At 38.9% G+C, this 25,003-nt stretch overlaps 2 protein-coding genes across 2 annotated transcripts; both read left to right on the top strand.

Moving 5' to 3' along the window:
• Positions 1–13,466: 13,466 nt before the first annotated feature.
• Positions 13,467–15,758, top strand: LOC115986111 (L-type lectin-domain containing receptor kinase IV.1-like). Its single transcript, XM_031108972.1, has one exon. It carries the CDS (start codon positions 13,577–13,579, stop codon positions 15,599–15,601), a length of 2,025 nt encoding a protein of 674 aa, XP_030964832.1. The 5' UTR covers positions 13,467–13,576; the 3' UTR covers positions 15,602–15,758.
• A 2,036-nt stretch (positions 15,759–17,794) lies between these two features.
• On the top strand, positions 17,795–18,727 carry LOC115952197 (L-type lectin-domain containing receptor kinase IV.1-like). The gene has a single exon (XM_031069277.1). The coding sequence runs from the start codon at positions 17,873–17,875 to the stop codon at positions 18,725–18,727; it is 855 nt and encodes a 284-aa protein (XP_030925137.1). The 5' UTR covers positions 17,795–17,872.
• The last annotated feature ends 6,276 nt before the right edge of the window (positions 18,728–25,003 follow it).

The raw sequence follows: 25,003 nt of genomic DNA, 5'->3' as shown, positions 1-25,003 counted from the left end.
TCTAGCCTGCACAATGGCCAATGCTCCAATATTTACTACTGCTAGAAGCTGGTTTTCCACTACTATGATGCTTCCAAAGGATCCCAAAGATTAATGTTCACGTGAAGACAACAAAATGCATGCCTATTAGTTCCTTTTGTTGGCTTCTTTCTTATTGGCTTCTTTTGTCTTTAAAGGACACCAATAATGAGGCCTTGTTCCTACACTTATAGGGCTATTGCTGATCACTACGGAGGATTCCCATAATCCTACAAGATTCCTCACAAGATTGGGTCAAAAAAGAGGAGAAATTCCAATTTTTACTATTCAGTCACTATTCACCTGTCACTATTCATCTGTCACTATTCACTGTTACTGTTCATCCGTTACTGTTCATGATACTGTTCACTCCGAATTTTGCCTATTTAAGGGGGGTTGTCCCTTATGTTTGGGGGCCTTCTCAAGCAAAGTTGGAAGCAAAGTTTTAGTTTTGATTTCTCTTCCCTTAGAACTAGCCTTCTTAGAGAGAGAACCCACTTGCTTCTACTACTACTACAACCTTGTTCATCCTTGTTCACTACAAGCCTTGTAATCCTACAAACCTTGTAATTAGGACTAGTTCAAGCTTTGTAACTGTTAACCTGTAACTGTTGAGATCTTGTATTTACTACTACTACTGTAAGTGTTTATCCTGCTTTCAATAAAAAGTATTTTCAGTTTTATGTTCATTACTTTACTTGTTGCTACCACCACCTTGGACGGATTACCGCCATATCGGATGGTTCTAAATTGCTTTCATTTATTTTGAACTATTGTTCTTATTTACTATGAATTATTTTGATATATACTGCTTGGCTGGTTCTACCGCCTTATTATTGTTTTTACATTCAAGCTATTTACTTTCAAGTTCTTTACATTATTTCCATTTACAATATTACTGTGCTTTCGTCTCAATCTCTTCAGCAGTGCGTCCCCTTCCCCCTTTATGGTATTAGAGCCGCTCTTTTCTGGCCGGTGGTAGTGTGGTTGTGTTCTTTGTCTCTTGTCCGTATTGGTCGTGGTATTCCTGATGGTGTTAATACCTTGATCTATACCATTCTCAAACATTTTGTTGGTACTCCATCCAATATTTCATCCCGTGTTTCTGATTATTTGAATAATTTGAGTTGTCCAACTATGTCTGATTACAGATGGTATCGAGATGTTTTTACTTCCAGGGTGATGCTCCAGAAAGATTGCCATAAGCCTTATTGGAAAGAAAAGTTTATTGACGGTCTGCCTCCTATCTTTGCTCATAAGGTAAAACAAGAATTAATGGGTAAAAATGATTCTATTGATTATAATAATTTAACTTATGGTGATATTTTCAGTACTATTAAAAAACTTGGTATTAATATGTGCAATGATGAAAAATTGTTGCTCAAAATCTCATTTAAAAACACATGCATCAAAATACATAGCTCATATTAAACCTTTCTCATGAGAAAGAAACCACAGAGAAAGCTTTATCTATTACAGAGACACCCAAAAAAAGAAAAGAAAAAATCTCCCGATCCATATTGATCTATTAAACCTTTCTTATGAGAAAAGTACCATAAGGAAAGCTCTATCTATTAAAAAATTATTCAGGTTGCTCATAGTCTATAGTGACACCAGAAAAAGAAAAAATCAAAAAAGAAAAAGGAAAAGGAAAAAACCAGAGATTTAAGATATAAGAAAAAAAAATCTCAGGATCTGCACTGATCTATTAAACCTTTCTCATGAGAAAGAAACCACAAGGAAAGCTTTATCTAAATAGATTATTCAATCTATAGTGACGCCAAAAAAAGAAAAAGAAAAAATCAGTAGTGATTGATTTGAATGAACCTCAAAGAGAGCGTTAGTGGTCAGTGGTGATTGAGATTCTAAGAGAGAATGGAGAGAGCGAGAAGAGCGTAATCAGTAGTGTGAAAAATGAATGTAGAAATGTAGATCAGATGTTTATGTTATTTTGGGTAAAAAAATAATTTAATGTTATTGTGGCTAAAAAAAAAAAATACACAGCTCATAGAGGCATTTCATTGAACAGTTAATTGCTTTAAGAGGTTATTTAATACCAAAAACTGCACTTCAGTTAAGAACAACCTTGAACGCTAAAAAATAAAATCTCTAACAATTCTTTAACAAAACTAAATCAATTCAAGCACCAAACCTCAATAACATTGTCACTCCCAGCCTGACTAGTAGATATAGACCCATATAGACACATCGAAAGAAAAAAAAAAAAAAAAAAAAAAAAAAAAAAAAAAACTCATGAAATTTTTACCATAATCTTTCATACCTATATTGAGAAATGAATGAAAATAAAACAATTAAAACTAAAATAGGCCAAAGACGTTACCTTTTTGTAGGGGTAACAAATAGGCGGGTTGGGTCATAAATGGGTTGGGTGTGTTATTACCCATTTATCTATTTATAACCAGTTTATATATAAATTAACAATCGATTACCCGCACAACCCATTTAATTAGTAACTTACCCATTTAGCCCAATATGATCAAAATACCTTTAAAACTATCTGAATACCCTATTGACTTCCAAAATTACCAGAATACCCTTAAATACCCAAAATGACCCAAATACTCCCTACATTTCCAAAATTACCAATATACCCTTGGACATCCGAAATTACCAAAATACCCCTAGAATGTCCAAAATTACACAAAAGACACTAAAAAGCCAAAAATTCCCAAGACAATAACACGGGTTTTAATGGATTGTCCTGTCTTGCCCATAAAAACTACTATAGTATGAAGGCAGAAAAAAACTTTTGATTCACGATATTATGAATATCTAATAATTTCTCCGTTTTCTAGAAAAAAATTTCTCTATCTTCCATTAAAAAAAAAATCACCATTTTGGGTTCATGGGCCCATCGCAGTATGGGATCTAGGTGTAGATGTAATTACGTAAGGTTAGTATATGACAGCCTTGTAATTCAGAAAAAATAGCCTTACTTAGCTTGTTGGTCTGATAACAGAGTCTGGGGTCTGTATCAATTTGTCTGCAAATGCTTAATAAAACATGGCAAATGAAGATAGAAAACAAAGGGTCATGGATAAAAAGCCGAAACACACGTGATGAAAGCTAAATACTCCAGAGTCCACTTTCATCTCTTGCTTTCTTTTGCTAAGCTGTTTTCACTTTCCATTTTTGTCTTAAACATAATCATTCAAAAAATCAAACAAGCGCGCCCACCTTCCTTTACTCTCTCTCTCTCTCTCTCTCTCTCTCTCTTGCATAATCCTAAATTTTTTTTTTTGGTAAACTAGAAATTGCATTAAAAACTAACAAGGATTACAAAGGCGGGGGTAAAGAATACCCCAAGAGTCTGCCATAAGTTGGTACATAATACATGCCGGGGAATGGGGGTGAATAACAAAATCAAAATGGGAACGATGTCCTTCTTTCGCCAAAAGATCCGTACAGTGGTTTCCCTTGCGATGGATGTGCGTGATGTGAACTTCCTCAAAATGTAGGAGGGGGGACCTACAATCATTGATGATGGCACTAAAGGGGTGAGTGGTGTCATACACAGAATATTCAGTGGAAAAAAAAAAAAAAAAATTGCCACAACGCTAGCATCAACTTCAACTGATATTAAGATTTCTGGCAAGAGCAAGCCCATCACGAAGGCCCCATAGTTCTGCCGCCAAGGAGTGGGTTCTGCTAATCTTCCTGGTGCAACTATTGATCCAGCGTACGTGGGAGTCTTGAATGATACCGCCCGCACTAGCATCACCAGGGTTGTTTCGGACCGAGCCATCGGTATTAAGCTTAAAGAAGCCATGAGGTGGTGGGGTCCAGCCTATGTGCATGGTGGTTTTTTTGATGATGTCATACTTAGCAGGGAGGACAAAATGGAGGTTGGTAGAAATGGCGTTGATTTTTTTGAGGTTGGTGTGACTGTCAAACTAAGAAGCCTCCATGACCGACTTGTTTCTTGCGGACCAGATGGACCAAGCAACTACGCGGAAAAGGATGGGCCAGGGGATGTTACCTGGGGCTATAAGATGTTGATGGGGTGCAGTCATGCTTCAAACCTAGTCCAAGGTGGAGCTGTATTGGAAGCAACAGGGGATGGGATTGGCGCCAAAGACAGTAGTCCATAAGGGGGTAACTCGAGGGCAATCTCTAAGAATATGGAGCGTGGTTTCTAGGCTCGTGAGGCAGAAGGGGCAATAGTCATCATGAAAAATGTGCCTAGAGCGGAGATGAAATTTGGTAGGGAGTCTATCATGGCAAGCCAACCAAAGGAAGGTAATGATCCTAGGTAGCGTGGGAATTTTCCAGAGCCATTTCCATGAAGGGGTTGCACGGGTGACAGTGGAGTTTAGGGAAATGGTGTACGCTGAGTTGGAGCTAAACATGCCATTTGCAGAGAAGTTCCATGCTAGAAGGTTGTCTTGATCCGTTGAGAGGGGCTTGGGAGTGGCATGGATGGAGTCCACGACGTGTTGGGATCAAACGAAAGGAAGGGTGTGAAGGGACCACTTCCCCAGGTGGTCCCATACCTCCCTAACTCTTAAGGTATCACCATCCTGGTTTAGAGGTCCATGAATGAAACCTCTAAGAGGTCCGTAGCCCGTCCAGTTGTCATGCAAGAAGCTAATGGAATCACCGTTACAGATCAGCCATCTTGCACCTTTGTCACAAATGGCTTTGGCTTGGCAGAGACTAGCCCAAGTGGGGGAAGCTCATTTTGGTGGAGTTGTGTAAGAATATTTTTTCCTAAAAATTAAAGCATGCAAGCTTTCCGGATGAGTCCAAATATCCCAAAGACGTTTGGCAAGAAGGGCTTTATTCCTATGGTTGCTTGTTTTGATGCTTAGACAACCCACGGCTTTGGGAAGAGTGACAGAATTCCAACTCATGAGGTGGATCCGTCTCTTAGTCGTGGAGTTTCCCCATAAGAAATTTATGTTTATTTTGTCGATCTCTTTGCAAACTTTGGAGGGGAGCATGGTGCTATGCATGATGTGCGTGGGAATGGCAGTGGTGACTGCCGTGATAAGGGTATGGCGACTAGTAAGGGATAGGGCCGAAGCTTTCCAATTAGTTAGTCTCAAGCGAAGCTTGTCAATGAGGAAATTAAAGGCCCTGGTGCTTCGCTTACTTGTGAGGATGGGAACGCCAAGATATTTTCACACCTATCAAGCTATCATAGCTGTACTCACCATTGGGAAAAAACTTCTTTATCTATTACTTGGGTCTCTCTCCCTTGATTTTAGGGAGCGAAGCATGCCACTAGAGATGATGAGAACAATGTTAAAGAATTTCGATATTAATGTCTTTCTTCTATGTCTCTGACACGTGTCCACGGCAGCGATGGTGAAGAGCAATGAGCAACAAAGATGGACTTACATAGTCCACATTGCCAAATCCGAAATGCCGGCGAGTTTTGAGCACCACTTACACTGGTACGACTCGTCTCTCAAATCGATGTCAGACTTGGCCGAAATGATTTACACCTACGACAATGTTACTGAGAAAATCCAAGAGAAAGTATGTATTTTAATGTTAAGAAGAGTGAGACTGAGAGCTTGCAAAATTTTTTGGTTTAGAAATTTAGAGGTTATATTATTTATTTAAATTTTAGATTTTAGATGGGTTTTGCCACCTAATCTCGTGGTTAGGGTGAATTAGGGTTTTGGATGTTTTCCTAGTTGTCCTAGGGTTTTGTCTTTTTAGTATTTATATGTTTTATAGCCTTTAGAGTTTTTCTCTATTGTTTTCTTTTGAGGATTACAGGTTTATCAATTTGTGGATTAAAGCAATATTTCGAGAATTTGAAGTTTAATAAAAGAGCATCATGTGTACTTTCTTATGGATTCTGCAACATCAATTAAATCCCAAAAAAAGACCTCTATTCCATGAAAAAGAAAAATAGAGAAATTTTTTCATGGTTTGGATTTATTGCCAAAATTACAAGTTATGAAAGAACTTTCACAATAGAGGAAAACAATCTATTGACAAAGTTATATAAAAAGGAGTATATTAATTATTTTTCAAATGTAATTATTGTTTATAGAATTTATTGTATAAAAGGAAAATTTTCAAAAATTAAGTTGATAAAATTTTACATAAGATTTAGGGTAAATTGCGAATTACATCCCTGAAGTTTGGGGTTGACTGGATTTTACACCCTAACGTTTTAGAAACTTGATTTTACACCTTAAAGTTTGATTCCGTTAGCAATTCACCCCCATGGTTAGTTTCTGCAGTTAACTGACACATCATCATGCTGACATGTTTTATTTTTGCCAAATCAACCCCAAAACTACATAGTTTCAGTGATGACAAAGTTAAAAGTTGGCACAATCAAAACTACGTAGTTTCATGCCTAAACTTAAAACACAAACCTCTAGCCTAAACGTCACCGTTCAGGCCAAACTCTAAAACAAAAAACAAAGACCCGTGAAGAAGACCTCTGAAGCTTTTTACGTTCAAATTGAAAACCATGGTAGCTAGCTCTAGGTTGGGACAAGAAAGATTGTAAAGAAGAAGAATGAAGATGCACAGAGAGAGGAGAATAAAGAAACACCGATAGCGTTCATGTAGCCAGCAAGGGTTTTCGTTCTTTATTTTTGATTTCTTTGTGTCTCACTCTGTTTCATTGTTTTTTATCTCTGGGTTTGCATCTTTTTTAATTGTTTGTTTTCTAGGTTCTTTTGAATTTCGTTAAACACTGGTTTGTCCTCCTCTTCTATTATTTTATTATATTATATTTCTCGTGTTTGTTATTTCTCCTTGTCAAGTTTACAATTTAATATCATTACTTCTTGTTTGTTTCCTCACTAATTATCTTTCTATGTTTTTCTATTGTCCTAGTTTATAGTTCTGTGCAGAGCAGTGTAGCCCTCCTCTGTATGGGTTAGGCAGGTCAGATCCTCAGAAGTCTTCTTCACGATCACGGGTCTTTGTTTTTTGTTTTAGAGTTTGGCCTGAACGGTGACTTTTAGGCTAGATGTTTGTGTTTTAAGTTTAGGCATTAAACTACGTAGTTTTGATTGTGCCAGCTTTTAACTTGGTCATCACTAAAACTACGTAGTTTTGGGGTTGATTTGGCAAAAAATAAAACATATCAACATGGTTATGTGTCAGTTAACGGCAAAAACTAACCGTGGGGGTGAATTACTAACGGAACCAAACTTTAGGGTGTAAAATCAAGTTTCTGAAACATTGTGGTGTAAAATCAAGTCAACGCCAAACTTTAGGGGTGTAATTTGCAATTTACCCTAAGATTTACTTTGTTTCAAGAAGAAAGACTAATAAATTTACCATATTATCATTTGAAAAAAGAGTTTAATCTATAATGAGAGTACATGCAGCGGCGAAATTTGTCCCTGCTTTTAACGTTCACACAATCAATTCAAACTTGTCAGGAAACCAAAAACCAAAAACCAAAAAAAGTGGGACCAACGTATTGTTGGAAGCTATTACAAGTGAGGTCTATCGAATAAGAAATAGTTGGAACTTGGAAGTTTTCTGTGCCGTAAGCCTTCAAAGTTAAGACGGACAACATTAAGTTTGCTTGGCCACTGTGAGTTACGACGAAGACTAAAAATGGCTTGGACCAATGTTAGGATGGATGACTAAAAAGGTAGATTGATTGGCTTGCACTAGTCAATCACGATTCACGAGTGTGGAATTTTGGTATAAAAAACATAGCACCGCGTCATTGCTGATGTCAGTAAAGACATAGTCACTAGATTCTGTTGACTACATGATTTGAGTGGCTGGCCGTTATTGGTAATTTTGATAACTTTTTCACAATTTTTTGAAGCCATTTGATGTGATTTTTTTTTAAAAAAAAATTTCTATTTCAAAAAAATTGCCTTTATTTTTTCGATTTGTGATTGTTAGAGTTTGTTTGGAATTCATTTATTTTGTTAAAACTGAAAATTTTTAATTAAAAATACTATAAATAAAAGTAAAAGTTAATTAAAATAATATAATGAAATTTATAAGCAGTACTAAAAATATAATGAGACACATAAATAATAGTAAAAATAATTTCTAACTTCTATCAGTAACTGCTTATATATATTGTAAGGATACAATTTTTTAACGACCCAAGGATGGGCTCATGTGTAAAAGGGCCCAAACAATACGATTTGTAGAGAGTAGGCTTGGAAAGGCTGGACCTTGGTCGTTAGGCGACGGTTAGGTCGGGATTTTCATGGAAGCCCATATGGCTAAGCCTTATACGGAAGAGGTGTGAAGATCTATCTCCTCGGAATTAGTCCGAGGAGAGTCTCGTCCTTGCCATCCTCCTTCTTTGTGAGTTCGTTCTCACCCTTTTTCTCTGGTTCCTCCAGAGAGAGAGAGAGAGAGAGAGAGAGATCCCCCCCTTTCAATGCAACGAGCTTCCCTTTTATACTAGTATTTCCTTCCCAATCTTTATCTACGTGTCCGTTTCCCCTTGTTCAGGGTGGTTACTTGTCTTATCAATCCTCACATCAGAGTGGTTGGGGAAAGCTGGATAGCAGGGTATGAGTATAGGTTTGTCAGGCGCTGGGCTCCACATTAAGGTGCTGGCAGCCTTCTCCCTTGTGCTGTTCCTGTGCTGAATCTGTCCTTTTCTTCAAGTGTTTCTGGGGGGATGTTGGACGTAAAGTCGTCTTTGGCCACATTCTTGGGCCTTCAAGGATTTTCCATTCCGCGTCCTTGACAGTAGGGCTCCTCGGCCTGGGTTTTAGGCTTTTAATACAAAGTGGGCTGGGACTTCAGATTTCAGGCCCCACAATAGCCCTTCAAAATCCTGCTGCCCGACATTTTTGTTGGGGAGGAGGGTTTTGGTGACATTAGACCCACATTATGGCTTGCTCAAATCCAGTACTCCATTATTATTTGTATTTTTTTCATTTACATGGGAGGCGTGTCAAGATAAGGGCCACTCCTTTATTTTTCGCTCACGCGGGGTCCTCTGACATTTCGGTACTTGAGGCGCGCCTTCACGAGGATCTTCAGATCCTACAGCTGAGGATGAGGTTGGAAATTGAGCTGAGTCTGCTTTGTTCGTAGCATCCTTTGAAAATCTGCATGCATTAAATGCCACCGGTTTACTTCTGAGTATAAATAGGGCAGGGAGTCACTCCATCTGCACATGAACTTTCCTGTTTTCTTCAGAATCATACTTCCTCTATATCCGCGATCTCCGTTTCTGGTGCCCCTTTTTGCCTCAAAATAAGGTGTTTGAAGCGTGGATGGAGATGAAAGGTCTTCGCGCGCTTCGGAGGCACCGAATTCTCAAGGTGATATGGTACGGGCAAGGATGGCACAGATTCAAGCCAGTCCCCCGTTTTGACAGGAGGAAGATAGTATTCCTCCCTCTTTTAGTCAAAATCCGAAGCAGGTTCTGGTCATGCCAGATTCTTGGTATGTGAGAAGAAGGAATTTCCGCCATCAGCGCCGTCTGCCTTGTAGTAGGCAAATTTTTGCGGGGGCTCCTCAACTTCCAGCTCTCTACACCTTTTCTTCAATGGTGTAGGCCTCAAGTTGGGTTCCCTGCACCTTTTCTTCAGCGGCGCCAGCCCGAAGCCAGGTGCTCCCTGCACCTTTTCTTCAACACTGCAGGCCCCACGTGGGGTTCTTTGGCTACCTGAGTTATGAGCATGTAAAAGTATTGCGGAATGGTTCTCTTACTCAACGTCTTGGCATGGCAGCCAACCTCTCCTCTGTGCTTCTCCTTCGACGTTATCTTTACTCCCTTGTATTTTTTCTTTTTACTTATGTAGTTAGTTGTAATGTAAGCTTGTTTCAGCTTTTTATTGTATACTGTACTATTCCTTTGTCTTAATAAAAAATGAGTTTATTTCTTTCTAAATACTTTTCTTTCCTGCAACATCTATTTCGTGCAGGAATGTTAAATATAAGCTTGCCTTTAATGATACTCAGAGCAGAAAAATGCCTTAATACAGATTCCTACTAGTTTAAACCTACAGACACTATTAAGTATAACAATGACAATCCTCAATAAATTAAACTCTTGGAACTAACTGGGATAATGGCCGAGCGCTATGCGACGTATGCTAGACAAATGTCCGAGAACGATAAACTTCTAAATAATTCATCCGAGAAGGTAGCCGAGCAGAGAGGGACTTCAATCGTGTTTTTGGTAACATATTGCTCTAGGTTGCATTAATCCCTTTGGTACTGAGGATCCGAGGGTGGACTGGGGAATCCGTTTAGTATAGGGATTAACCCAACTGTTAACAGGGAGTTCTTCTTGGATGGGTTTTATGTAACATAGTTTTTCTTTCAAGTACTTGGTTTCCTCATAGGCTTGAGTCCGAGGACCATGCAAGGTCTTGGTTCTGTCCAAAACTTATGAGATTTCTCTTTTGTACTTGGTTTCCCCATAGGCTTGAGTCCGAGGACCATGCAAGGCCTTGGTTCTGTCCAAAACTTGTAAGATTTCTCTTTTGTACTTGGTTTCCCCATAGGCTTGAGTCCGAGGACCATGTAAGGCCTTGGTTCTGTCCAAAACTTGTAAGATTTCTCTTTTGTACTTGGTTTCCCCATAGGCTTGAGTCCGAGGACCATGCAAGGCCTTGGTTCTGTCCAAAACTTGTAAGATTTCTCTTTTGTACTTGGTTTCCCCATAGACTTGAGTCCGAGGACCATGCAAGGCCTTGGTTCTGTCCAAAACTTGTAAGATTTCTCTTTTGTACTTGGTTTCCCCATAGGCTTGAGTCCGAGGACCATGCAAGGCCTTGGTTCTGTCCAAAACTTGTAAGATTTCTCTTTTGTACTTGGTTTCCCCATAGGCTTGAGTCCGAGGACCATGCAAGGCCTTGGTTCTGTCCAAAACTTGTAAGATTTCTCTTTTGTACTTGGTTTCCCTATAGGCTTGAGTCCGAGGACCATGCAAGACCTTGGTTCTCTCCAAAACTTGGTTTATTTTTCGACCCTAAGCCCCTATACCAGGGCGGGGAAAGCTGGTTTGAGGCTAAAAGCCCCTAGAGCTGCCCGCGCCGTTGGCACTGCAAGGCGTAGCCCCTAGCAGAAGTTTATGTCGGAGCAACAACTGCATGTCGCCGGAGACGGAGGAAACTCCACGAACCTCTGCTTGCTAGAGAGTTGACTCCACCACCACCTGCGCCAACGCGCATGCCTTCCCACAGACGGCGCCAATTGTAAGGACACAATTTTTTAACGACCCAAGGATGGGCTCATGTGTAAAAGGGCCCGAACAATACGATTTGTAGAGAGTGGGCTTGGAAAGGCTGGACCTTGGTCGTTAGGCGAGGGTTAGGTCGGGATTTTCATGGAAGCCCATATGGCTAAGCCTTATACGGAAGCAGTGTGAAGATCTATCTCCTCGGAATTAGTCCAAGGAGAGTCTCGTCCTTGCCATCCTCCTTCTTTGTGAGTTCGTTCTCACCCTTTTTCTCTGGTTCCTCCAGAGAGAGAGAGAGATCCCCCCTTTCAATGCAACGAGCTTCCCTTTTATACTAGTATTTCCTTCCTAATCTTCCTCTATGTGTCCGTTTCCCCTTGTTCAGGGTGGTTACTTGTCTTATCAATTCTCACATCAGAGTGGTTGGGGAAAGCTGGATAGTAGGGTATGAGTATGGGTTTGTCAGGCGCTGGGCTCCACATTAAGGTGCTGGCAGCCTTCTCCCTTGTGCTGTTCCTGTGCTGAATCTGTCCTTTTCTTCAAGTGTTTCTGGGGGATGTTGGACGTAAAGTCGTCCTCGACCACATTCTTGGGCCTTCAAGGAGTTTCCATTCCGCGTTCTTGACAGTAGGGCTCCTCGGCCTGGGCTTTGGGCTTTTAATACAAAATGGGCTGGGACTTCAGATTTCGAGCCCCACATATATAATTAAGTTGCAAATGGATTTCTGGATTGGTAACTCTTCTCTTGATGTAGTGTCAATATTTAGTTGGAGAATTATCAGCTTCCCTCCCACTTACGGATATGAATTAAAAGTGGTTGTTGACTTGGATGCTTAGCTTTGCCGTCAATCTTTGGTTGGAGAATTATCAACTTCCCTCCCACTTACGGATATGAATTGAAAGCGGTCGTTCACTTGGATGCTCGTGCTGTTAGACGAAAGTAGTGAGGACATAGAAGTAATTACAGAACACCCACTAACATTAATTTTGAATCTCACGGAAGTGCGGAGTGCCACCCCTTTTAAATGCTTATTGGTAATCTTGGAAGATATTTTAATCCTGCCTATCACCTATTTAGTATTTATGTGCTGATCTAATTATCTAATCACCTATATATAATATGTTGACATCACTGATTGAGACTAAAATCAACTATATACATATATTCTTTTTAATAGTCCTATTCTGCCTCGGTGTAACCTTGAAATATTGGACATGACAAAAGCAGAAGGTTGAAAATTCCTTTTGCAAAGAAATTTAATAGATATTATACAAACAATTTTAAGTCTTCTTCATCTTATTTCACTGTTATCTTGAAATTTTGGACACAACGAAAACACAAATGGTTGAATTTTTTGCATCAAATCCTTTTTACACCCGAGACCTTCACTTTCATATGTAGGAACATACAGTAGAAAGGCAAGACCACTGCCAGGAAAATCTAAATTAAACATGGCCTATAAATTCTTAAGCAAATTGCCAGTCTTGAAACGTTGTTGCTACTGAGGATTCACTTTAAATGTAATTTAATGTTGTGGGGTATATGTTTTGACCGCTTTGAACAGGTCAAACTGATATAGGAAGTAGATCTGAACCGTTGAAGGATAAAATGTTGCTCACAGGAAGTATAGCGTTGGAAAAGCAATCTTGAAGTATATGTTTTGACCGCTTATAACAGGTGAAATTAAAGAAAAAAAAGACAAATTTCGTAATAAAATGTCTATATTTTAAAATTATTTAGTAAAATGTACATATTTTTTAAATTTGATTTTAACCCAATCGAATTATATGTAAAATTCGATATCTTCAAATCAAGTTATACGTATATTTTTAAGTAAAACTCGACATTAGTAATATTGAGTTTCACTTAATTTTTTTTTTTAAATTAAGTGAAACAATATGAATAGAATTCGACATTACTAATGTCGAGTTCTACCTCTAACTTAATTTTGTTGAAATTGAGTTAAAAAAACAAGGACATTTTGCTAAATAAATTCAAAATAGGAGCATTTTATTGCATAATTTGTAAATTAGAGAAAATACTCATTTCCCCCATGAAATTGATATAAGAAGTTGATCTGAACCATTGAAGGAAAAAAAAAAAAAAAATCCTCACACAAGGCTATAGAGTTGAAAAGGCAACCTTCCCAAAATCTTGTATATATACACAAGTGTCTTTGGCAATGAAAGTCTTGTTATCTAGGGATGGCTTTACGTTGAGCTCAGGTTGTTCACACGAGTTATACCTGTTTTAAAAAATTATATATATAATTATTCTTAAATGGTGTGCTCAGGAAATATTGAGACAGTATTATGACTTTTATCAAATCAATACAACGATATTTTAGGAGTTTTGAGTCTTTGAGACATTTTAAATTTAAACAACCAAAAGCCATTTGTTCAGAGAGATAAATCTTTTTCCTCCTTTTCTCAATGGCGGCTGGGCTTACATCAGTTCATTTTCTGATAACTCTCTACTTCATCCTTAAGGTTCCATTGATGTTTGCTCAAGATGACCAGTTCATCTACAATGGCTTCCATCAAGCAAATCTGCATCTAGATGGAACCGCTCGAATCAACCCCAATGGTCTATTGCAACTCACCAACAATTCACAACAAGAAGTTGGTCGTGCTTTCTACCGACTTCCTCTAAAATTCAACACTTCTTCTTCGGGTTTAACTCAGGCTCTTTCATTTTCCACAAACTTTGTATTTGCAATAGTTCCTGAAATACCATCCAAAGGTGGCCATGGAATTGCCTTCACCATCAGGCCCTCGTGGAAATTCACCAATGTCGTAGCCAGCAATTATCTAGGACTCTTGAATCCCTCAAATAACGGCCTTTCAACAAACCACCTATTAGCCATTGAGCTTGATACTGTAGAGGGTCTGGATCTTCAAGATAAAGACAACAACCATGTGGGAATCGATGTGAACAGCCTGAAATCAAACGAATCGGCTACTGCAACCTACTTTTCTGATCAAGAAGGGAAGAATATAAGCGTGGAGCTAGTAAGTGGCAACCCAATGCATCTTTGGATAGACTACAATGAAACAGAAAAGTTACTAAATGTAACACTAGCCCCAGCCGGCATCACAAAACCAAACCGGCCTCTCTTGTCAACACGCATAGATCTGTCCCAATATCTTTTGGAATCTATGTATGTTGGTTTCTCTGCAGCCACTGGTGCAGTTGCAAGTGACCACTATATTCTTGGATGGAGCTTTAATAAAAGTGGACAAGCACAAAGCCTTGACGTTACGAAGCTTCCTCAACCTCCCCGACAAAGGAAAAGTAAAGATAGGCAAGGACAGATTATCATGATTTTGATCATAGTAGTAGTGGTCATGCTGATATTGGTCACTGGAACTGCTTACAATTCAAGGAGGAAGAAATTTGAAGAACTACGTGAAGACTGGGAAAAGGAGTACGGTCCTCAGAGGTTCACCTATAAGAATCTCTACAAGGCAACCAAAGGTTTCTCAAACAAAGAGCTTCTTGGAGCAGGAGGTTTTGGAAAGGTTTATAGAGGAACACTGCCTTCTTCCAATACACAAATTGCAGTCAAGAAAGTCTCCCATGATTCCAAACAAGGGATGAAAGAATTTGTGGCTGAGATTATTAGCATGGGAAGGCTGAGGCACAGAAACTTGGTCCAGCTCCTGGGATATTGCCGGCGAAGAGGAGAACTCCTCTTGGTTTATGATTATATGCCCAATGGAAGCCTTGACAAGTTCTTATATGGCAATGAAAAGCCAAACCTTAACTGGATTCAACGGTTTCGAATCCTGAAGGGAGTAGCTTCTAGCCTTCTCTACCTCCATGAAGAGTGGGAACAGGTTGTTCTACACAGAGACGTAAAAGCAAGTAATGTTCTATTAGATGCTGAATTAAATGGAAGGCTAGGAGATTTTGGCCTTGCCAGATTATACGACCACGGTACCAATCCTCAAACCACTCATGTGGTTGGGACAGTGGGTTATTTGGCTCCAGAGCTTACTAGAACAGGAAGGGCAACCACTTGCACTGATGTGTTTTCTTTTGGGGCTTTCATGCTTGAGATGGCTTGTGGAAGGAGGCCTATAGAGCTACAAGGACTGCCTGAAGAGGTTGTTTTGGTTGATTACGTCTTTCTGTGCTGGGGAAAAGGAGCCATCCTTGATGCTAGTGATCCTAGATTGGAAGGTAATTATGTGGTGGAGGAAATGGAATTGGTTTTGAAACTAGGCCTGTTTTGCTCACACGTAGTGCCAGAAGCGAGGCCTAGCATGAGGCAAGTGGTGCAGTTTTTGGATGGCAATGCTAAGCTGCCAGAACTACCAAATGACAATGCTTGTTTTGGTACATCTACAAGTAATGAAGTGTCTGATTTCTTCTTGTCATTTCCCCCATCTTTTAGCATAGCTTCTGCTCCTTCCTGTTCTAGCATTGATTCAATTCTCAGAAGTGGTCGTTGAATTAGTAGTATATTGTGCTATGGGTTGATTAGATCATGGATCAATGCTTGGGACCAAATCAGCAAGTGGCAAATACAAAACACCGATTGCTTGGGTGTGGTGAGAACAGAAAATAGAAACTTTTGAAGAATGTGATGTTTATAGTTGCTTTCGCTTAGTGTAGAAACTGTTATGGTAGTCTTTTTTTTTTTTTTTGGATAAATTTTAGTACTCTACCTTAAGCTCTAAGTAGTGCCACAATCAGAACAATTTTGTTGTTGCAAGCTTTATAGATCAATATTTACAGAACCATATTTATGCAGTATTTAAGAAGGCATCATCCATAAATCAATCAAATGTTTAGTTTTAAATTATTTAGTCACAGACCCATCTTGAGTGGGATTATGTTTTTTTTTTTTTTTTTTTTTTTTTTTTTTTTTTTGGGGTAATGAGATATAAGATATAATTTGTTCTATGAAAATTTGTTGACCATAATATATTAAGATTTGCCATTTTGAAAAAGTAAACTCATTTAGTCAAAGATGTATTACAACACCTAACATTTTTCTCTTATGAGTTCCCCCTGTTTATCATTCTCTCTCTTTCTCTCTCCAAATGCAACATGGTCTTTAGGTATTTCTATATAAATTTTACTTTCTATTAACTACTTTTTATCTTTTAAATATTTTTTTTTAAATCTTAAAATTTTTAATTTCTTTTTATAGAGTTTTAACCTATGATGTTCGCTTATGATGATTGTATTTTTTTATCATCAAACCAAGATACCAATCGGTTTTTATTATAGGTGAGGATTGAACCCCAAATCTCTTGTTTAACTATTTTTATCTCAGTTACTCTTTATTTACATATTTTGGGTGTTTTTGGTTTTTTTATACATACATACATGTGTATATATATATATATATATATATTTATACATACATACATATAGTTGCTTTCGCTTAGTGTAGAAACTGTTATGGTAGTCTACCTTTTTTTTTTTTTTTTGGATAAATTTTAGTAGTCTAACTTAAGCTCTAAGTAGTGCCACAATAAGATCAATTTTGTTGTTGCAAGTTTTATAGATCAATATTTATGTAGTGTATATTTACAAATAAGGCTGTAAATGAGCCAAGTTTTGTCGAGTAGTGAATGTTCAAGCTCAGCTCGACAGCAAAAGTAGAATGTTCAAGCTTGGCTTGAGCTTGATATGAGCCTACAACTAATGTTCAAGCTTGAGTTTGTTATAAAGTATAAAAGTTTGAGCTCGGCTTGGCCTGGCTTTATTCATTGGTCAAGCCATGCTTGGCTCAATATCAAGCTCAAACTCAAGTTCAATATCATGTTTTTGAGCTTGAGATCCAACACAAGTATATTATCAAGCCTATATCAAGTTTATTATCTAGCCTATTTGGTTTAAATGAGTGATCTCTACTTATAATTAATTAAAGTCTTAGAAGGATACGAGTTTACTTGTTAGACTCATATCAATTTTATTACCAAACTCATAAATAAGCCTGGGCTCAACTTGTTTTGTTACTTTTGTATCGAGCCTTGGCGTTCACAAGCCTGTTCATAAACTATATTTTTTACTTAGGCTCGGCTCGTTTATTAAACAAGCCTAAAACTAAAACTTAAGCTTGGCTTGTTTATAAACAAACACACATGAACGGACTTTTTATCGAGCCAAGCCCAAGTTATTTATGAACGACTTGGTTCATTTATAGCTCTATTTACAGAACCATATTTATGCAGTATTTAAGAAGGCATCATCCATAAATCAATCAAATGTTTATTTTTAAATTATTTAGTCATTGGCCCATCTTGCATGGGAACATGTGTTTTTTTTTTTTTTTTTTTGGTAATGAGATATAAGATATAATTTGTTTTATGAAAATTTTTTAGAGCATAATATATAAAGATTTACCATTTTGAAAAAGTAAACTCATTTAGTCAAAGAGGTATTACAGCACTTAACATTTTTCTCTTATGAGTTCCCCCTGTTTATCATTCTCTCTCTTTCTCTCTCCAAATGCAACATGTTCTTTAGGTATTTTTTTGTCTTTTGGATCTTTCTATTAATTATTTTAACATTTTTTTAATAGAGTTTTAACCTATGATGTCCGCTTTTGATGATTGTGCTTAGTGGCGGAGCTAGAAACTTTTTGTAGGGGGGCCAAACTAAATGTAACAAAATTCTTATAGTTTTTTGGAAAGTTTTATTAAGGAACTCTTCATTCTTCCAATACACAAATTGCAGTCAAGAAAGTCTCCCATGATTCCAAGTAAGGGATGAAGGAATTTGTGGTTGAGATCATTAGCATGGGCAGGCTGAGGCATAGGAACTTGGTGCAACTCCTGGTATATTGCTGGCGAAAGGGTGAACTCCTGGTCTATGATTATATGCCCAATGGAAGCCTTGACAAGTTCTTATATGGAAATGAAAGGACAAACCTTAACTGGCTTCAACAATTTCGAATCATCAAAAGAGTAGCGTCTGGCCTTCTCTACCTCCACGAAGAGTACGAACAGGTTGTTGTACATAGAAATGTAAAATCCAACAATGTTCTATTGGATGCTGAATTAAATGGGAAGCATGGAGATTTTGGCCTTGCCAGATTATGTGACCACGGTGCCATTCTTCAAACCACCCGTGTGGTTGGAACAGTGGGTTACTTGGCTCCAAAGCTTACTAAAACAGGAAGGGCAACCACTTACACTGATGTGTTTGCTTTTGGGGCATTCATGCTGGAGGTAGCTTGTGGAAGAAAGCCTACAGAGATTCGAGGACTGCCAGAAGAGGTCATTTTGGTTGATTGGGTCTTCAGGTGCTGGAGAAAAAGAGCCATCCTTGATGCTAGTGATCCAAAATTGGAAGGTAATTATGTAGTTAAGGAAATGGAATTGGTTTTGAAACTTGGCTTGCTTTGCTCACACTCAACACCAGCAGTTCGGCCTAGCATGAGGCAAGTGATGCAGCTTTTGGATGGCGATGCTGAACTGCAGGAATTACCACATGAGAGTACTAGTTTTGGTAACTTTACAAATGTTGAAGCATCAGAGATCTCATTGGCAATTCAGCCATCATTCGACAAGGATTTGACGGCCACCTCTAGCACTGATTCTGTGCTATATAGTGGTAGATGAATCAGACGCATATTGATCTGTTAGTAGTGATTAGGGATCACCTTCAGGGTAGAGTAAATAGAAAAAATGAACTAGTGAAGAATGTGATGAATACAGTTTCGTTTATGTAATGTAGAATCTCATATTTGTTAGCAATTTAATTAGGATCTAAGTAGTACTTTACTACAATAAGATCAATACATTTGTTGTAAGCTTTATAACCATAAATCAATAGTGTATTGCAAAAACTAGATTGGGTGGCTCGTAAAATTTTAGAAAACTGAAAACCCACAGCCAACAATGACCATGCATGAAAATTACTGTTTGCCTTCACAAAATAGCTCGTTGTATGGTTTAACATGAATGGCACTGCCATAATTGTTTTTAGAAATAAAAAATAATGGGAAAAAATAGTTACCAAACAGACCCTTAATCTTTTTGCAATCTTCAAATTGTTTGTTTTTTTTTATAGGAATCTTCAAAGTGTTAATGCTTGTGGTGGTTAAAACTTTTTAAAACTTAAATGAAAATCAAGCAAATAACAACATTTAATTTTTACATGTTACCTTTGCGAAAGTTTCCCTCTTGGATGTATCAAATCTATCGAGAAAAATAATATATAAGAATCAAGATAGAATCAAGATGTATATAATAATACTGAAACATCAACTTAACAACTATACAAATTTAAAATATAGGAAAACAATAATTTCGTTGATATCATCTTTTAAGTTAAAAGATAGAAATTATGTTGATATCATTGGAGTGGCAATGATGTTTCTTTCTTTACAGATTGTGAAAGAGATTGAGGAATTCAGAAAATAAATTATTTGTCAAAAATGCTTTTTGGAAGATGTGTCACCATAATGTTAGACACAAATAATTAGTAAAAGCCATAATTTAATATTGTGCTTAAAATTAACCAAAAAAAAAAAAAAAAACTAAAATTGGACAAAGCTGGATCATTTTTTAGAATCCCAAAAGGCAATAAGAATCATAATTAGCAAGTAAAAAGTATATGTAATAAAGGAACATCTTAGTACCCAAAAAGAGAGAGAGAAGAAAATTTCCACTAAGGACCATGGGTAGGTATGTGCAAGATGGGGATTTGTTTTTGGAAATAGAAAATAATTAGGGGGGGGGGGGGTGACTAGTGTAACTTCCTTACTTGGGTGTAACCATAGTAGCACCATAATTGCTCTTGAGCAGGACCCCATACTCCCGATCAGTTAAGTTAGGTCAACCGTTTGGAATGAAAATGGGATATAAGGAGCACCTACACACAGCTAGTTATTGAGGCTCAAACCCAAGTCCTGAGACTTGTGTGCCCAGTTTCTTACCAACTAGGCCTCCGAATGTTGGTAAGATAGGGATAATTGTTGATTACCAACCCAAGTGGATGACTATGTGTTTCTTTGCAAAGCCCAAATTGGGCTGGACCTACAGTCGCATTTTTCAAACGCGGCCATAGGCCCAGAATTGTCTTATAGCTGCGTTTATAAAATGCAGCTATAGGTTCATAATTTTAGCCACATTTATAACAAACGGGGTTATAGGGTAGCTATACACCCGCATGTTTTGTAGTGTTGGAAGATTCTTTTACCCTTGGATCCAACACATATTTCATGAGATGAAGGTAAAATTTTGTAGGAACGCAATAAGACATGTTATTTCAGTTTGAGCAAACTATAAAACTAATAATTATAATCTTAGCAACATAAGCACAGCAAAAGCAAAATGCATGTAATAATAGTGGAAGAGAAGTAGGCATGGTATGTTCTTTTAAAAAAACCAAATGGTGTGGTATGTTTTGGGAATTGGAGAAGCGGCAAGGGCTAAACATATGAAAATTTAAAACAAAGAAGCTAAAGAAATAATAGTCAATTTAAATCCTTTCAAGCTCCTCTACTCACAAGAACCTCCCATCCCCTCGGATGATGAAGCCAAGGAGCCAACACTAGAACCAATCCAGCAAGAAGTAACAGGTAAGGACTTCAAGGTCTTCTACCAGCAAGAGGACCTTAAAAGCGCTCCTAGTACCTCTCATTGCCATTTGCACCCCGCCCAAGTCAGCACTAACCAAGAGGAGACCAACATCCCAGAAGGAATGGGATTCGAGGAAAAGACTCTGGATCTACTTGCCTTACTCACAACCCACGCTGGGGGCTCTTCTCTAGTCGTGAAGGTGGTGCCTCGACCACCCACCCCTAGCCCAACGCGTACCTCTTCCGTTGATGCAATTGACAAGAAACAAAAGAGGGCCCAATGAGGCAAAGGCACTGAAGGTACCGAGGAAGGGGAGGTCACCCAATCCTCCCACCAGCCCCCAGTCAAAGAAGCCCAGACAAGGAGGGGGCAATAGAAGAAAACCACATCTTCTGGGACCTCTAAGGAACTTGGGGGAGACAAGCCAAAGAAGCCCTCTATCTGGAGGCCCCTATTCACCCTTAGCTCTGGCAGTCCAGTGTTGGATGACGCCAACTTAAGAGACCGCCAAAAAGGCAACTCCGGCCTGGTGGCAGAATGCCTAGGGAAGGCATTATGCTTGCCCGAAGATATGCAGGAGCTAAGGTCCTTCAGGAAGCATGAAGTCTTTCTCGCCTTGAAACAAGACTTAGCTAAGGTATATGATTACTCTCATTAGCTTATAACATTAAATCATACATGCACTACATGATACTTATGTTTTTTTTTTTGGTAGTCTGTCCAAGCTGCCTTCATGGCCAACGAGTGGGTGGACCACTCCCTAGACCTAGCGAGGAAGGCCAAGGGTAAGCTAGAGGCATCTGAGAAAGCTCATGCTGAGGTGGACAAGAAGCTCAAAGAGACCCTTGCCCAATTGACCGAGGTAGAGAAAGCTTAGAAAATGCTAAATCTACCTTAAAAATTTATGAAAAACAAGCTGCAAATGCTCTGGAGGCCCAAAGAAAGGCGGATAACAAGATGGCCTTAATTGTGGTAGAGCTCAAATAGACAAAAAAGCAACTGGAGACCAAGGAAGCTGAAATATCTAAGGCCGAGTAAGCAGCCTATGACGTGGGTGTGACTAAGACAGTTGTAAGTCTTACCACCTAACTTAGGGGTGTTGCTCGAGTCTTCTACCTGAAGGTGTGGGGTTAAGCCCTGAATGTAGCTGGGGTTAGCACCAAATTTGAGCTCAGGGCTCTTAATAAGGTTTACTACCCCCTTGCCTTGCGCTTGGCACCTACTCCCCACAGCCTTCAGCAGACCCCAGCTCTGGCCCCACCTCCTCCTCATACCAGCCAGTCTCCACTCCAGCCAAAGGCAAAGAAAAAGAATAACCACCTCCAACAACAGTGTTGGACATGGAGACAAAAGAAACAGCTGAAGTGTCACATTTGAAGAGGAAAAAGAAAGAGAAGGAAAAGGAGACCTTCACATAGCTTAGCTTTAGACTAGGAAACAGATAGTCAGTTTTGTAACTGGGCTTAAGTATAGCTGGTGCCCTTTCTCTTTTTTCATTGTATTCCAATTCTTTAACTTTTAATGAAAAAAGTTTAAACTTCATTTCATGCTTTTTCAACTGTTTGATTTGCACTTGTTAGTTTACATCACACATTATTTTCCTTCCCTTATAACAATTTCAGCATACTAATCTGCAGCTTACTTATAACACAATGAATAGACTAACTCATAGAACTTAAGAAAAATATTAACCAACACTTACTTTAAATTGGACTTGGAATCTCAAAGCAAACCCATTGGCACTGATCCTGAAACTTGAGGAGGTATTCAAGGCTCTTAAATTCACTCTCACTTAGACAACCTCTTGCATAGATCAACTTATTCCCCACCTGTGACCCAAGGAGCCACATCAGACCTAAATTCTGGCCAACATTTTGAAACTTTTTCCAGAACTGTTAATTCACCCAAGGCTTGCGACTCGAGGAGTCAAACAAGGCTGAGGTTCTATTTAACACTTAGAATCTTTCATACAATGTTGATTTACCCTAGGCTTGTGACCCGAGGAGTCGAACAAGGCCTAGGTTCTGTTTAACACTTAGGATTTTTCAAACAATGTTAATTTACCCTAGGCTTGTGACCTGAGGAGTCGAACAAGGTCTAGGTTCTGTTTAACACTTAGGATTTCCCACACAATGTTAATTTACCCTAAGCTTGTGATCCGAGGAGTTGAACAAGGCCTAGGTTTTGTTTAACACTTAGGATTTTTCACACACACTAATTACTTTACCTAATACATCCACAATAAAACACAGCTGAACAAAATATGAATAAACAAGGAGTTCATAGCATTAATAATAGTAATGCCGCAAATTATTTACATTCCATGGACAAGAAATTACATTTTCATCCAAATCTTCCAAGTAATAAGCCCCAATGCCAGCAATGGAAGTTATCGTATATGGCCCTTCCCAGTTAAGGCCTAGTTTTCCCCAGGTGGGGTTCTTTGTTGTCCCCACTACTTTTTGTAAAACCAAGGCTCCTGGAGCTAATGGCCTCAACTTCATCCCCTTATCATAACCTTGCTTAAGCCTTTGTTGGTAATGTGCCATTTTTATTGTAGCTACCTCTTTTCTTTCCTCAGCCACATCTAGGCTGCCCAAAAGTAAACGGTTATTTTCTTCAACACTAAACTTATCAGTTCTGAGGGTTGGGAATCTTGACTCTAGAGGAATTACCACTTCTGCCTCATAAGTCCTTGAAAAATGAGTTTCCCCGGTTGATCTTCGGGGCGTAGTACGATAAGTCCACAATACCTGGGACAGTTCATCCACCCGTTTCCCTTTAGCATCATTTAATCTTTTCTTTAGCCCCAACACAATAACCTTGTTGGTGGCCTTGGCTTGACCATTGCCCTAAGGATAAGCAAGTATAGAATACTTGTTCCTGATCCCTAACTCCCCACAATATCTTCTGAAGGCTTTATTATCAAACTGAAGACCATTATACGAGATTAGTGTGTGAGAAACTCCAAACCTTGTGACAATATTCCTCCAGATGAACCTCTTAGCATCCACGTCCCTGATATTAGTAAGTGACTCAACTTCTACCCACTTGGTAAAGTAGTCCATGCTGACAAGGAGCCACCTTCGATTCCCTATAGCTCGGGGAAATGGTCCCACTATATCCAAGCCCCACTGAGCAAATGGCCAGGGGCTGGATAGTGGATTTAGGCCTCCTCCTAGTTGATGAATATTTAGGGCATATCTCTGACATTGGTCACATTTCTTCACATAATCCTAGGAGGTTCTCTACATGCTCGGCCACCAATATCCCTAGGTGAGGGCTCTATGAGCCAAAGACCTACCCACTGTGTGACTCCCACATATACCATCATGTAACTCTTCCAATAAGGGCTCCACTACTTCAGGATGCACACATAATAAATATGGCCTTGAGTAAGAGCGCTTATATAACTTATGCTCTTCAGACAGCCAATCGCACCTTCTCTGCCTCACCCTTGTCCTTGGACAACAATCCCTGCTCCAAAAAAGTTACTATGGGATCCATCCAGCTTGGCCCCACCTGGATGCTATGTACCCTGACCAAGGGTCCCTTTGTGAAACTAGAGCTATCCATATCCTTAACAATAACAACCCGAGGAAGATTTGACCACAGAGAAGTGGCCAGCATTGCTAAGGAGTTTGCATGAAAATTCTATCCTCTAGGGATTTTCTTTAGGACAAAGCTCTTAAACTGAGCCCGGGCATATTGTACTTTAGCAAGATATCCCTGCATCCTCTCATCTTGGGCTTCAAACCAATTGACCTGGCCCACCACCAATTGATAATCAGAATACAACTCCATCACATCTCCCCCTAACTATCTAACCATAGCCACTCCAACTAACAAAGCCTCGTACTCGGCCTCGTTGTTGGTAGCTAGGAAACCCAATTGCAATGATTTCTCTATTAGCTTTTTAGGAGTGATTAACACGGCCGCTACCATTCTAGTCAATTTCTGCACCTCTTTGGGATTTTGAGGATGGTGCAAACTGTTAATAGCCTTAATCTGCTCAGGGTTGACTTCAATCCCACGGTGCATAATCATGTAGCCCAGAAATTTACCTAAGCTAACCCCAAAAGAACACTTAGAAGCGTTCAGGAGTAACTTATGCTCTCTTAAAACCAAGAATATCTCCCCTAAATCTGCCAAATGCTCTTCTACCAACCTACTCTTTATCACCATGTCATCAATGTAAGCCTTCATATTCCTTCCAATTTGTTACTCAAACATCCACGTCACCATTCTCTGATACATGGATCCTGCATTCTTAAGGCCAAATGGCATCACTCGATAATGGTAGTTCCCATT

Source organism: Quercus lobata, chromosome 1, assembly GCF_001633185.2.
Source record: "Quercus lobata isolate SW786 chromosome 1, ValleyOak3.0 Primary Assembly, whole genome shotgun sequence".
NCBI lineage: Eukaryota > Viridiplantae > Streptophyta > Magnoliopsida > Fagales > Fagaceae > Quercus > Quercus lobata.
Note: the sequence above shows the minus strand (reverse complement) of the source record. Positions and strands in the feature narration are given on the sequence as shown.